This window comes from Buteo buteo, chromosome 22 (assembly GCF_964188355.1).
Source record: "Buteo buteo chromosome 22, bButBut1.hap1.1, whole genome shotgun sequence".
Classification (NCBI taxonomy): Eukaryota; Metazoa; Chordata; class Aves; order Accipitriformes; family Accipitridae; genus Buteo; species Buteo buteo.
In genome coordinates this window covers 7,484,225-7,498,498 of record NC_134192.1, presented here as the reverse complement: position 1 = coordinate 7,498,498, position 14,274 = coordinate 7,484,225, and the positions used below count along the sequence as shown (strand labels likewise).

General features: G+C 54.6%; 1 protein-coding gene across 2 annotated transcripts; it reads left to right on the top strand.

The window, feature by feature from the left end:
• Nucleotides 1–1,891: 1,891 nt before the first annotated feature.
• Nucleotides 1,892–13,691, top strand: ATP1B4 (ATPase Na+/K+ transporting family member beta 4). 2 transcript variants are annotated; one of them, XM_075054262.1, is made up of 9 exons: nt 1,892–2,080; nt 2,266–2,330; nt 5,065–5,227; nt 7,900–8,028; nt 8,857–8,961; nt 9,246–9,442; nt 9,870–9,926; nt 10,614–10,709; nt 12,204–13,691. In XM_075054262.1, exons 2-9 carry the CDS (start codon nt 2,268–2,270, stop codon nt 12,363–12,365), a joined length of 972 nt encoding a protein of 323 aa, XP_074910363.1. In that variant the 5' UTR covers nt 1,892–2,080; nt 2,266–2,267; the 3' UTR covers nt 12,366–13,691. The 2 variants fall into 2 exon arrangements, with proteins under 2 accessions (XP_074910363.1, XP_074910364.1); XM_075054263.1 differs by lacking the exon at nt 7,900–8,028.
• The last annotated feature ends 583 nt before the right edge of the window (nt 13,692–14,274 follow it).

Here is a 14,274-nt window from a genome sequence, read left to right as displayed (position 1 = left end):
CCCCAGAGCGGTGCTGGTGGCACTCCCCGGCAGCCACCCCACCGTGGCCACTGGCCCGGTTTTTTACTTCTCGGTGCTCTGGGATCTCTGCTCCGGTGGCGATGCCTGTTGCTGCCCGTGCCCCTTCCCATGGAGGCAGCACTCCCAAGAGACCCTGGAAGACCCCCACATCTCTGGCCAAGGAGCCGGGGCAGGCCCTCAACCTCGGTTTTCCATATCGTGTCTGTAAAATGGGGATAAAAGCATCTTCCCACCAGGCTTCATAATTGCTTGTAAATCACTTTAATGCCCTGGGCCGAGAGGTGCTAAGTGCAAATCATGTAGTTATTTCAAGCCAAGGCATATTTCATCAAGTTAAAAGAAACTAATCCTATCTCTGCTTCAAAAAACCCCACACTTTTATTGGATAAGAGCCTAATTACCAGCTTCTCCCGGGAGAAAAGAAAAAGCATACACTGACAGCGGTGCAAGAGGCAAGCTACAAATGGCCAGATCAATTAACGGCAAAGAACCCATCACCTCCAGAGAAAACAGCGGTTATTTACCTTGGATGAACTAGAGGAGCCCAGTGCTCACTGCCTGCGCCCCGCTCCGTGCCAGTGATGGAGGGGACGGGTCTCAGCTTCATCCTCCGCTCCGTGCCAGGGCCGTGATGGGGTACCTGTGCCCCCAGGGAGCTGCTGGTGCCCCACGATGGCCCAGGCCGTGTTAAATCCCTGCGCCCCATCGCAGGTCCTGACCGTCGGGCAGGCAGTTCTCCGGCCCCGAGGCCCCAGCCCGGCCAAGAAGAGCCAGCCATGAGCATGGCTGCCTGCATGCCCTAATGCTGGCACTCCTGGCTGCGGGCAGGCACCGGTACCGAGCCAGCCCTGCCTGTGTACCCGGCAGCAGGCGTGCGGCAAGCCCCGGCCAACTCGACGCAGACCGGGGCAGCTGCCAGACCTCTTTCTTTCCCGCTGCGCCCATTTATTAGCACAGCCGGTGAGCGGCGTTCAGCCAGGCTCAGGAGAGGAAAGGGAGAAATGGTGCTTCGCCTGCTTGGACAGGGCGATGTAGCCCTGTGGGAGCCCGGGACAGATGTCCGGGCAAAACGTCAGCCTGCGGCAAGGCAGCCTTTCCCCGCTGTTGAACGGGGCCTGGCTCTCCCGCGAAGGGAAGGGTCGCCAGCCCCACTGGAAATGTGCTGAAGAAATGAGCTGGTGGATGGTGCCGAGTTCCTGCTGGGACAGACGGTGTAAAACAAGTCCCGCTGTTGCTGGAGAGCTGCACGGGGGCACGGCCAGGGACGGGCGGCCCTCGCACGCTGCCATCACGCCGCTGGAGCCATTCCAGGCGCTGCCGCACGTGCAGCAGCAGGCAGGGTTTTGGGGAAGCTGGCCCGACACCAGCGTCCCGTCCCCCCGCTGCCCTCCAGCACTCCCACCACACCGGCCCCTCGCAGCTGTGGGACTCAAGCACACACACGCACCCCTACCCCATGCCCCTAATGCACCATCTTGTGCCCATAATTCATTGGGGGGGAAAAAATCTGATATTCCCCAGCCCCAGTCTGCAGGGTGTCACAGCAAGGTGTCCCTCTGGATTTTGTCTCGGTGGCTGTGGCCGGCTCTTACAGCTGCGTCAGGGAAGCCGACGCTGTGCGCTCCTAGCTGCTGTCTCAATTCGAAGGGATAAATATAGACCTGCCCCTCGCACTACCCCTTCACTGCAAAAGAGGTTTTGCAAGCATTAACCGTGGCCCCGCCGTGACTGACAAGCACATATTGACGGACACATGTGGCCATCGAGAGCCCTAGAGATTTGCTAATGTTTATTAACAGCTCCACGGTCTCGCTGGGGCAGAGAGCTTGGCTTCCCCATTTAGGGCGCTGGCTGGCATTGATGGGGACTTGGGCGCGGGGCAGGATGCTGCGAGGGTGCTGCAAAGGGCACCAGATGCCGGGGGGGGCTCGGGATGGGATCCTGTTGCGTTGAGCTCACCCCTCTTAGGAAAGCAAGTTATTTTTTGATCCACTCCCGACCGCTGAAGTCCTGCGGAGTAGGGAGGGAAAGCAGCGTGGTTCACCGCAGACAGGCAAAGGTCTTGGCGCAGCCGCGCTCACTCAGCCTTTCTGGGGGCTGGGGAGCTGTGCTGGGGAGGGGGCTGTGCCTGCGCGTCCCTGAGAGCCGGGGCGAAGTGGCACCCATGATGGGGCTGGTGCTGCTGGGCTCAGCCCCAGGCTCCTGCGGTGCTAACGCTCGTGTTTCTCTGCATTTCCCACCCAGGGATGGATGGAAACGCCAGCGCTGGGGACATGGAGGGCCAGCACGGGACCCCCCACCAGAAGGCGGTGAGTCTTTTGGGGGCTGCTGGCCACCCTCCGAGAGGCTAAGTGGGGGCGGCTGCCTAGGACTTGCTTCATGGCTGATAAATATAGCTACTTTGCTTTAGGAAATGCTGCTTTGTCCCTTAGGCAAAGTGTAAGCACTTTGTACGGAGAGAGGAAGGGGCAGCAGGGGGTCTGGCTGGTGGTCCTGGGCAGTGAGGGGGCTAGAAGGGATGGGGACACCTGGGCATGGGCCACCCTCTGCATACCTGGCTTTCAGCAGGAGGAAACTGCTGTTGAGAGCTGACCTGGTCCGGGCTGAGGATGGGGGAAAGCCCCTGGCCTCCTCCAGGACACCCACAACCATCAGCACAGCGTGATGCCACCAGAGATGGACCTCAGCTTTGCTTCGCCACCCGGAGTCACCCCAATTTCCATGGCAGGCAGCAGCCTGGGGCTGTCCAGTGTCCCGACTGGTCCCACCGTGGCTGTACACCCTCCTTGCCCCAGCATGCTCCTATCCCAGCTCCTGCCCCTTGTCCAGGTGCAAGGGACTGCCCCGAGACCATCTCTGGTCCTGGGCTGCAAAGATAAAACACCTGGGAGTGTTGCAACCCAGACCTAACCTAGCTCCCTAGCTCAGGGACCTCTGCCAGGGACCTGGCAGTGGGGTCATCCCATCTTGTCCAGCTGCCCCACACAGACCTCCCTGCCCATGGGGAGAGCTCGGGGCCTCCTCAGCTTTCCCACGCTGCCACGGAGCCCCCGCGGCCTCACCTACCCGGCAGGATGGGACCCTTCACCGAGTGCTCGATAAGAAGCATGGAGCCAGCAGAGCTGCAAACTTTTCCCTCCTTGCAAAAGCCTTCTGCAGGGCACAGCTGTGGGGTCCCCCAGGTGGGAGCCCGTGGGGACCGTCCCCGTGTCCCCCCACAGCTCTAAGCATCAGTAGCAGCTTCTGGGTGAGGGCTCTGCGTAACAGCCCGTGTGCTGCCCTCACTGCCTCTGAGCTGCAGCTGATGTGATATCCAAAGGGCTTTTCCCAAAGCAGCACTAAGCATCAGTGCAGAGTCCCTCCGAGTAGTCCCCACCACTCTGGCAGGCTAAGAAAATGTTTCCAAAACAGCTGCCGGTAGCTTTTTTATTTAACAGGGAGGAGAGCAGGAGGAAGGAGAACACCTCCTCCTCCTCTTCTTCCATCGCTTGCTCCTCTGTGGGTGTCCCAGCAGCGGGCAGCTCCCGCACCTCCTCTCCCATGTCCCTGCCGGCGACTCGTGCGGAGGCTGCTGCTTCCCTGCTCTGAAATCCTCTGGTTTCATCAGCCTTGCATGGTACAGGGCTGTGGCCATGCAGGAGCTGGCTCAGGAAGGGCTCCAGCCCGCGGTGCGGGACCTGGGCCAAGCATTGCATTGCCTTTGCTGTACGGGCAGCCGTGGGCATTTTGCCGGCAGCAGCGCTCTGACGCAAGCGTGCTCCCAGAAGAGCCCCATCGGGGCTTTAACTGGGTCCGTTCGGGGCGATCAGTGCGATGGTGATGGTTTACAGCCCCCCCGGGTCTGACTCAGGCTCTCCAAGGCACGAATTTGGGCTTTGGAGTCGGTACTCTCCCCCGATTCTCCCTGTTTTGCAGTATTTGTGTGTTTGAGCAGAGTTTAATCCCCCCTGCTATTTGAAAGTGTTTCCAAGCCAGACTGTCAGCCAAGCTCTCGGCTGCTTCCCGGCTCCCCTGGGGCGACCCGCGGGGAGCCGATATCTCGCTTTTTGGCTCTGGCTCCAACAGGTGCCCGCGGCCGGTGGGTTTCCATGGCCCTCAGCACAGACACGGGGTGATCGTGCTGGTGCAGCTGCTGCGGGGCCACGCTTGCAGCGGGCACGGTGGCCTCAGGGAGACGTGGCCAGGGCGGGCGAGCGTGGCCCTGACGCAGCCGGGAGCGGATCAGCCCTGCAGCAGCGTTTGCGTTAAATCGTGGGGAGGCGATGAACCCATCCAGATCTCAGCATCAGCCCTTCTCCCCAGTGGTACCTGGCCCAGCCTTGCCCCGAGCTCAAAGCGAGGTCTGCACCCTTTCCCACCTCCCTGCCTGGTTTTGGAGATGTAGAGCGTGCCCAGGTTGAAGGGGAGTTAGGGACGGCTGCCGTGTCTTGTCTCAAGCAACTCTTGGCCAGGCGCAGGTACAGAGAGATTTGTGTTCCCGAGCTCCAGACAAGTGAGTTTTCACCACCGAGGCAAAAAGCAAACTCTCACCACCCGGGAGATGCTATTCCCTGGAACTTAGTATAATTAAAAAAATAACAACACAGGGATTTCTCCAAAGACTAAACACTTGCTCACACGCCAAGAAAAACAAACTGGATGACCTCTTAAATAATGCCACCTGCTGTCATCTGTGGTAGCACAGAAAACGTGCACTTGAGCTCAGAGATGTTGCAGAGGCGTGGGAACAACCCCGGCCCTCCCAGCTCACAGGTTTTCTTTGGTCATGTTCACGTAGGTGGTAAAAGATGAGTTTCTGTAAATGCGGGGACAAAGAGACAGTACCCGGTGTGACAGCAGTGATGTACGTGTCATGGAAAAATGGATGCTGGGATCTAAGCTATCTTGAGTCAGAACAGCCAAAACTGCCTCTCTTTAACTCAAGAGTGATGATGGGAAAATGGAAATTTGAAACATTTCCAGCTATTAAGTGCTTTTGCATTTATTTTTGGCCAATGAGATGTTCAGCTTGCATGTGGGGGTTGTGTCCTGTAACTCTTCCAGGAAAATAAGCATGAGGAGAAGGTCCAGGATCCTGACAGAGGGGAGGACGAGACCAAGGCAGAGATGGGGAGCAAAACCTGGGCAGACCTGGCTGGGGAGATGAAGACGTTCGTGTGGAACCCAGAGGAGAGAACGTGCCTGGGGAGAACAGCCAAAAGCTGGGGTAGGTCCTTGCTCGAGCCCCGCTTTCGGGGATCGTTGCCTTTTCTGCTTCACAATGGATGCACTTGCCTGCAAACACCCTCGATAGCTTGGACTGACCACCTCCGTCCCACGTTTTCAGGGTAGATGTTTCTAACCAGTGCAATAAAGAAAGAGCGAGGAGGACAAGCAGAAAACCTTGGGAAAGTTACCCTTGGTCTCGATGCTAATGTTTACTGAGAATGTGAAAGCAAAGATTTTGGGCTGCCCAAACCGGGTACCGGGAAGAAATTAAGAGCCTGAGGAAGTGCAGGGGCTGCAGGTCGGTCTGCTGCAGCCACGCGCCCCTGCTGCCGCCAGTGACCCGGCTCCTGCTTGTACAAGTCAGGAGCCCGTGGGGAAGTGACTTTGGGGTCATCGGTGTTGGTGGGGAAAGAGCACCTGAGCTGTGGGACAGGGGTTTTGGGGAGGGTACACGCTGCAGGGCTGAGCAGCCCGTCCTGCCTGTGTCTGCCCTGGCTCTGGGGTGGGAAGGGCAGGTCATCGCCGTTGTCCCACAGCTTCCCGGGGTGTGATGTGGTGCCCACAGCAGAACCCGCGTGGGCTATCAAGGCTGGTGTGCTGGAATATGCCAGTGAGGGTTTTGAGCACCCTATTTTATCCGTATCCATGTGGCCTTCAAAGATTATAGCTGAGGATGGAGGTGCCCTGGGTGGTAAGAGCAGCCCATGGCTGTGGGGTGAGCAGTGCTACAGGCTCGGTCTGAGACCAAGGTGCCACAGCACACGCGATGCCGTCCACCTTTGCAGCTCTGTTCTCCTGACAGCACATAGCCCACACAGCGGAGTGAAAATCCCCAACCTTAGCCCAGCGTCACCTGCACATCCACACCACTGTGAGGCTGAGAATTACTGGGGGCTGCTGCTCAGCGTTCCCAGACCCACAGCCTGCCCATGCCCCTGCCAAGCGCCCTGGGTCTCCTGCAAAGCCTGTGGTGACAAAGGAAACTGCCCACGAGCACCAGAGGAGTCTGAAAACCCACAAGCATGAGTCTGGGGCAAGCCTCAAAATCCACGTTTGCTCCCCCGTGCCCTTTGCCAGCCACGGAGGCAGCCCGGTTTTGCTGCTCCTTTGCTGGATGGGAAGGGTCGCAGACTGAAGTGTGGGACCAGTACAGGGGTGACAGTCCTTAGGGATGCAGGTTTGGGTTTCTGGAGGCTCTGCCAGGTGCTGAGAAAAGCCCTGTGAGATGACTGGCTCAGGCTGGTGTGCATGTGGCCCCAGCTGGCTATTGCTGGAAGTTATTTATTTACAGTCTCAGGGAGGGTGCAGTGGCCTCCTGCACCCTGGGAGCATCAGGGTGTGCTATACGGCCCCACTACCCTATGGACACACATACCCCTGGCTGCACATGCCCGTACGGGGAGGGCAGGAGAGAGGCATTGAAGCTACTGTGAAAATCAAATTTTCTTTTAAAATGAGAGCATTTGGAGGTGAATGGAGCTGAGTTTTCCCACTCTCATCTCATGGGTGAGGAGGAGAGAGTTTGCCCAGCCTGGGGCTGCTCCCCTGCCCTGGTCCTGAAGGTGTTCCCCAGGGACTGGGGGCTTCAGGGGACTCGCGCTGCCAAAATGCAGGAAGCCGGCTGGCCACAGGGTCAGCACTGGAGGTCCCAGCCCCTGCGAAAAGCTGCACCCCCGGCTCTGCCGGTGACAACCCTTCCTGCTGCATTGCAGGAAAAAAGAACGGGAACGGTATCAGCACCACATCCCAACACGCGTCGGCTTGGCATCCCAGTGGCAGCTCCGGTCCCGCCAGGCTGGTGCAGAGGCACCGTCCCAGCATCGTTGTGGCAGGGCTGGATGTTGTCCCTGCTGTGCCACCAGCGGTGGTGATGGTCCCATTCTCCCCGGCTAAGCCCGCAGCAGGACACAGCCCCGCAGCGGTTCCCAGCACCGCGGCCCCGGCAGGAGCGCACATCTGCGTTCCCAGGGCTCCCTCCGAGCTGCCGGCACGTTTCTCCTGGGAAATGTTTGGGTTAGGGCTTCACTTTGCTTTCTGAGCCGCTGGGTTTTATTCATAGGCCGTGGCCTCTTGAGACATCCTTAGCCATCAGCCTGGTCCAGAGGAAAAACAAACCTATTCCCTGGACGTCAGGGCTACGAAACAGCCAGCGGTGCCGCAGCCCCCGAGCGACGCCGCCCGCTTCAGTCCCAGCGCTGGGGTCCCTGCCGCGCCGGTGACAGGAATCGGGACAGGAGCATCGCCCCGCAGCCCCCATCGGGAGTTTGGATGTGCTGAAGCCGCTGGGTGCCCGTGCGTGTTATCGTACCAAGAAGGGGTGGGAAGGGCAAGATCCGAGGTGGGGTCTGTCTGTCTGTCTGTCGGAGAGAGCGGAGGCAGGTGGGGACACGGACCTGGTCCTGACCCAGCTCTGGGAAAGGCCACGCAGCAAAAAGGGGTTCAGAGCCAAACGGCAGCTGCCCAGGGCAGGGAGTGTGTCTGGCTGAGAGTCCTGCACCCAAAACCACCAAGGTCCGTGCGTGGAGGGGGTCTGCGAGCTCCAACCTCCACGACGGACTCAGAGCCGCGGAGGACGCCGTATGCTGAGCACGGCTGCGCATCCCTGCGGGACGCAGCCCATGGGACATGCTCTGGTTGCGTTAACAGCAACGCGCCCTCTCTCTTTTGCAGGCTTGATCTTACTGTTTTACCTCGTTTTCTACACGTGCCTGGCGGGAATGTTTGCCTTTTGCATGTACGTGATGCTGCTCACGCTGAGCCCCTACACACCCACGTACCGGGACCGTGTGTCTCCGCCGGGTACGTACCCCCGCCAGCCCGGCCTCGGGCACCTCTGCTAGCACCGGCCCAGCAAAGTGCTACCAAAATGGTGTGGCAGGGCCCTCCAGTAAAGCCCTGCTGGGGCTGTACGCTCAACCAGCCCTCCATACCACTGGAGGTGGTGTCACTTACCTCAGGGCACTGATAGAGCTACAGGTTCTCTACAGAGGCTCAGGCACCTTAAAGAGCCCCGTGTGAAGCATTCATGCTAATTATACTAATTGTTATTCTAATTATGCTAATTATCAGGCTAATTATTCTCAAGATAAATGAGGAAGTTTAGGCATTTTGTAGGTGATGCCCATTCATTTCAGTTGCTGTTCTTTTATACCGCATGAATTAAAAATAAAATGCAACTCAAGAATAGCTTTTATGCATTATTATTTGGGAGAGTCCTGGCAAGATAATGTTCAAAACATCTTTTCCCTTTGACAGAAGCAGCATTTTCCCTGTGTTTTTGTGTCGGTGGGGAACACGAGGCCCGGTCGCCCCACTCCCTGCATGGGGAACCCCTCAGCCTCTGGGTGTACCCCCAAGCCCATCTCTTCCCTGCAGCACTGCTGAGACCCTCCAGGTCTCCCATGTTTCCTGGGATATTTTGACGTGCATGGTGTTCTCTGGGTGTGAAATAGAGGTGAGGGATCAGCGGGTTGAGGAAAGAGTTTATTTGTGAGCTGGTGCAGCTGCTCTCGTGCCTGTGCCCAGCCCCAAGCCCAGCTGCAATGCAACCAGCCCCTGCAACACGCGCCCCAATCTTGTGGCCGGTCCACCCGCGCCTGCTCTAACAGGGTCCGTCTCCTTCTCCAGGAGTAATGATCAGACCGTACTTGAACGGGTTCACCATTGCCTTCAACGTCTCTCAGCCCAGCACGTGGCAACCCTACGTGGACAGCATGCACCACTTCCTAGCAGGTAAGCTCTTAGGCACCCCAGGAGTTGTGTCGGCAAGTTGTTTGCATCCACGAGCACACGCACACAGTGCAGGGGTCTCCTCCTGGGGTGCAGATCAGCTCTTGGCATCTCATGAAGCCCATCTAGAAAGGGAGGCTCGTAAGGTGGTCATGGGAGCTCCCGTGGGAGGGAGCTTTGCCTTTCCACGTGGGACTCGCTAACTCCCTTGACATGCTGATGTACCGTGAGAGCCTGGGTCTGTGCAGGTCTCAAGAAGCGTTAACGAGTCTCTTGGTTCCCACCAGCTTATGATGACAAAGTTCAAGAGGAGAAGAATATCGAGTGCATTTCAGGACAGTACTTCATCCAAGGGGGCAATGAAAGCGAGGAGAAGAAGGCCTGCCAGTTCAAGCGTTCACTGCTGCAGAACTGCTCTGGCATTGAGGACCCGACGTTTGGCTACTCTAAAGGCCAGCCCTGCATCCTGCTGAAGATGAACCGGGTATGGAGAAAGCCGGTCGTCCTAATTCCTTCCTTCAGTGTAATCCAGTGTAATAAAGACCATGCGGGGACTGAAATTCCTCCACTTTGCAGGCCCAGGGAAAAAGGGAACTAGAATCCCAAAACCTGCTGGCTCATACCCACTAGAAAACATAAAAAAGAAACACTACAAAACTTGCTCGATTTGATTTGTTGAAACCTGAGTGCTTGGAGGGTCTTGTGCCAGGCCCCTGTGTGGGATGAATTGAGATTTAGGGATACACCTCAGACCCCAGTCTCTTTATAACGGGATCTGCTTCTCGGAGCACATAACTGCTGTCCTGAGCAACGTGACTGGCACGAAGAAGAGCTTAAGCCCTGGCGAAGGGAGGCAGCACGCACTTGGCACTGCATTTCATATAAGCATGGATGTCTTTTGTTTTTTGCAGATCATAGGCTACCGCCCTGGTGCTGGGGTTCCCGTGAGCGTGGGCTGCAAAGTGCAGGTACTGCTTTCATTCGTGCTGGGCAGCGTGGTGCGTAGAAGGTCAAATGTCTTCCTCTGATGGACCCCACCAATATCTGTCCTTGTTTTAGCCCCAACCACTCACAGAACCCAGCGCTGCCAACACCTCTGGGTGCAAGCGGGTGCCAGTCTGCTGAGAATGAGAGAGACCACCGGTCTCCTGCTTCTCACCCTGGCCCTCACCCTCTGAGCGCTGCCGGCTCCTGCCAGCCTCACCCTGCAGGGCTGGGTGCCAGGGTGCCAGCGGGACCCTGGAGCTGGGGGGGGGGGAAGACGCAGGAGCTGCTCACATCCATCCCCACCTGCTCCACGGGACCCTCGGTCCTGGGCAGCACCCTGCAAGCCAACAGCAATAGGGTGAAGGAAGGACTCCTGTTGCCCAGGCAGCAGCTGGATCGTACCTTTAGAGAGCAATAAAGCAGAAGGCAAGCGCGGGGAGGGATGGACAGGCAGCAAATTCTGTAACCCTCACGTGTGCCTTCGTGGCACTGTTGTGCTCTGGCTCGCTCACAGCAAACACGCTGCAGGCAGGCAGGCACAGCTGAGCCCTGATGTGGGTTTGCAAGAGATGTCTGTATTAAAGCTCCTTCACCTTACTCTGAAGGGAGCTATATTTTGTGTCCCATGTGCTATGTGTGTACCTTTTTTTTTTTTTCTCTAATCACAGAAAGGCAATGAGAGCAATCTCAGATCAGTGGACTTCTACCCTGGAAACGGGACGTTTGATCTCATGTATTATCCCTACTACGGCAAGATCACTCACGTAAGTAAGGACTCTGGCATCTTTGTTATGTCTCCTTGGGAAGGAGAGGGCAGGAGCTGCTGCACAGAGTACAGATGTGCTTTCTGGCTATTTTGGGCAGATGCAGGCAGGAGGGAGGCCATGGGCACTGGGATTACAGCACTCTATTTCTGTCTCTGACAAACTGCGGAAAATCCCTGGGGACTCCGGTTCCCCCTTGCCAGCAATGGGAATGATTACATTTATCATCTGGAGACTAAGACTGGCTTTGCTAACTCCCAGAGAAGGTCTCAACACCAGCATTTTCCCAGGGCGTTAGGGAAGTCAGGGGTTAGGTGACACAAGACAAAAAAGGATGGGGCTTCCATCAAAGCTATGACAAAACCACTTGAGGCTGGGTGGTTCAAAACAGAGCAGTCCAACAGCAGTAGCTATTTCTGAACATGCTGGCCAGCACTGCTTTGGTCTGGGCTGGGCTGAACAACCGTTAGGAGGTGTCGTGGTTTAACCCCAGTCACCAACTAAGCACCACGCAGCCGCTCACTCACTTCCCCCCCACCCAGTGGGATGGGGAAGAGAATCGGAAAAAAAAGTAAAACTCCTGGGTTGAGATAAAGACAGTTTAATAGGACAGAAAGGAAGAAAATAATAATAGTAATAATAAAAGGATTGGAATATACAAAACAAATGATGCACAATGCAATTGCTCACCACTTGCTGACCAATGCCCAGTTAGTTCCAAAGCAGCAATACCCACCCCCCTCAGGCCAACTCCCCCCAGTTTATATACTGGACATGACATCACACGGTATGGAATACCCCTTTGGTCAGTTGGGGTCAGCTGTCCTGGCTGTGTCCTCTCCCAACTTCTTGTGCCCCTCCAGCCTTCTTGCTGACTGGGCATGAGAAGCTGAAAAATCCTCAACCTTGTGTAAACACTACTTAGCAACAACTGAAAACATCAGTGTGTTATCAACATTCTTCTCATACCAAACCCAAACCATAACAATATACCAGCTACTAGAAAGAAAATTAACTCTATCCCAGCCGAAACCAGGACAGGAGGTAACGCACCTTCACAACAAAAGCTGAAATGGAAGATGAGGCTGGCACTAGACTCCTGTTGTCATACTGCTGCTGGCTGAGGACGAGGAACAGCCCCAGGTGCCAGGTCTGCACGTCCTTTGAGCGCACAGATCCGAGGAACAAGTCATAGGTCGCTTTTTAAAACAGCAGAAAGTGTTTGAGAGTCCCATTATCCAGCCTTACTTGTCCTGGCTAATCAACCCAAGTGGCACGGTGCAGCGCAAAACTCTGGTGTGATCCCGTCCCCCTGAGGCACAGGCACAGAAATACTCAGCTTCAGCATCCTGAGGCACTAGGATGGACATCAGGCAAACGCACTCAGACGCCTGAGAACTGCAAACCAATTACTAATGGTTTTTACTGAACATGAAAGCACTGCCTGCTTTTCGGCTCCCTCAAAAGTTACACTTAAATCTCCCTTCTTTTCAGGTCAACTATACATCCCCACTGGTGGCTATGCACTTTACAGATGTGAAGAAGAATCATTTGGTTCCTATTCAGTGCAGTCTGAATGGGAAAGGTATTATCAACGATGTTAACAGCGACCGCTTCCTGGGCCGAATCATCTTCACGCTCAGCATTGGAAAGTAGCCACCGCAAACACTGGGCACTTAGGTTAAGTCAATCAGAGGCTTTTTCCTTTTTAAAGCATAAAGCCAGCATTTTTTCTGCTAGGAAAAACAGGCACAGGGAGATTTTTGTTAATTTATTTTTGTTCGTAGTTAGGAAACAAATGAGATGCAATGGAGCGCGGAACCACATTTTTCATCATCTGATGTAAATGATTATTAGTAAAAATTAAAAGTTACCTCCTGGGCAGAGAACCTGCAAAGGCATTTCAGTTTTGATTAAAAAAAATCTCTGGTATCTGAATACTATTTTCATAAGGTCTTTTACGAGTGACCTCTGTGGAATGAATTTTTCCTGGCTTTAAATTTTAATCTTTGCCATAGTTTTATGTGTGTTTCTCAGGCAAAAGCTAACAAGAGGGTAGTTTATTAGCACTATTCTTGTTAAAATAATAAACAGCAAAAAATCTGGATTATGCCTGCAATGACACAGTTAAAAAGTGAAAATGGCAGATCTCAAAATGCCTCCTAGGGTCTTCATCACCAAGAGCATCTTGATGCAACATTTTACACTGCTTGTTCAGCACACCCCAGGTGTTGGAGCAAAGGCCATGTAGAAAATCATTTGCCCTTGAACCTTTCCAACTGTTCCTTTCTGAAGTGGGAAGATTAATGCATTTCTCCCTCCTCCTCCTCACTCCAGTACTTCTCTCTGCCCCAGGAATCCTCATCAAGTCCATTAGGCAGGGACAAGTGAAAGGAGCTCCTCTCTGCCTGTTCAGGTTCGCAGGTTGACGGCTGCTCCTTCCCCTCTTCAGGCACAGAAGTGCCTGTGAAAAAGGTTAGACCCCCCCCCCCAAATATTTCAGGCCTGTTCTCCCCCCTTCCAGAGAGGTCACAGCTATAATGCTGCAGAAAACCACAGGAAAACGCTTAGTCCTTTCATCGCTAAGGGGTCAAGGCTGGTATTGGCGAAGTCATCAATGTATCATCCTCAAAGCCCTTTGGAGCACGCTCGCCCTTGTCAGAGAGCAGTGCCGCTCACCGCAGCAACCTCTGCTGCGCGGCAGCGTGACCCCCCCGAGCCGTCAGCGTACGGCCTTCGTGTTTGACAGAGACGAACGGCACTCGGCATGTTATGAGCTACGAGAACACAGCAGGACAGGACACCTTAGGATAATGTACTAGTTGGAAAGCACACTTACTAAAATTACTGACTGAACAAGAGCATTATGGTATGTTTGTCCTACATTCTAGTCCAGGTACTTAATCTGCCATCATTTCCTGATCTATATAAGTCTCTAAGAAGTCATTTTTTTGTATTAAAAATAAAGCAACTACAGTAAACTTAACTCTATGGTACCATTCTTAAAACACTGATGCAAGAGATGCAGTTTGTGACTTAGCTCCCTGTGCTGGCCAGTTGGGACTGAATTTCAGAGCAGCATGTAATGTGATCCTTTAATACTGAGCACTTGATTAATTTTCTAGGGCCAAAGAGTTCAGAAGCCCAGTACAATAAGACTCGCTATACCCTAAGTATCACAAACAACCATCGAGCAAAACCTATTTATTAAGAACTGTTAAAAACCTGAACCAGAGGTAGTTTAGGAACTAATTTTGCTCAGATGTGGTTGTCCATAGGACACCGATAGAGCTAGGGCAACACAATCGTTCCGCCTGCACAACTTATCTGAAAGGGCATGTTCTGATCAACAGAAACCAGCTTCTGCCAAGGAAGATGCTGCCGTGCTAGCGGCTCTTCCATTGACATCAGAAAGAAGTTAAACCCACAAACATTTCCCTGCCTGGCAATTGCTTTAGCTCTTTTAAAACATTTCTGTTTCTGTAGGATCCTGAAAGGAAACCAAACCCTTCATGCTTCAGGCCATGAAATTAACAGCTCTCCAGCTAGCAACAGGACAAAACTT

What these genes read in the sequence shown, in the direction of transcription:
- ATP1B4 (XM_075054262.1), top strand. Translation starts at nt 2,268, where the DNA reads ATGGATGGAAACGCCAGCGCTGGGGACATGGAGGGCCAGCACGGGACC. An exon ending in GGACCCCCCACCAGAAGGCG is followed by an intron (nt 2,331 to 5,064) that starts GTGAGTCTTTTG and finishes TAACTCTTCCAG; the next exon opens with GAAAATAAGCATGAGGAGAA. An exon ending in GCGTGGGCTGCAAAGTGCAG is followed by an intron (nt 9,927 to 10,613) that starts GTACTGCTTTCA and finishes CTCTAATCACAG; the next exon opens with AAAGGCAATGAGAGCAATCT.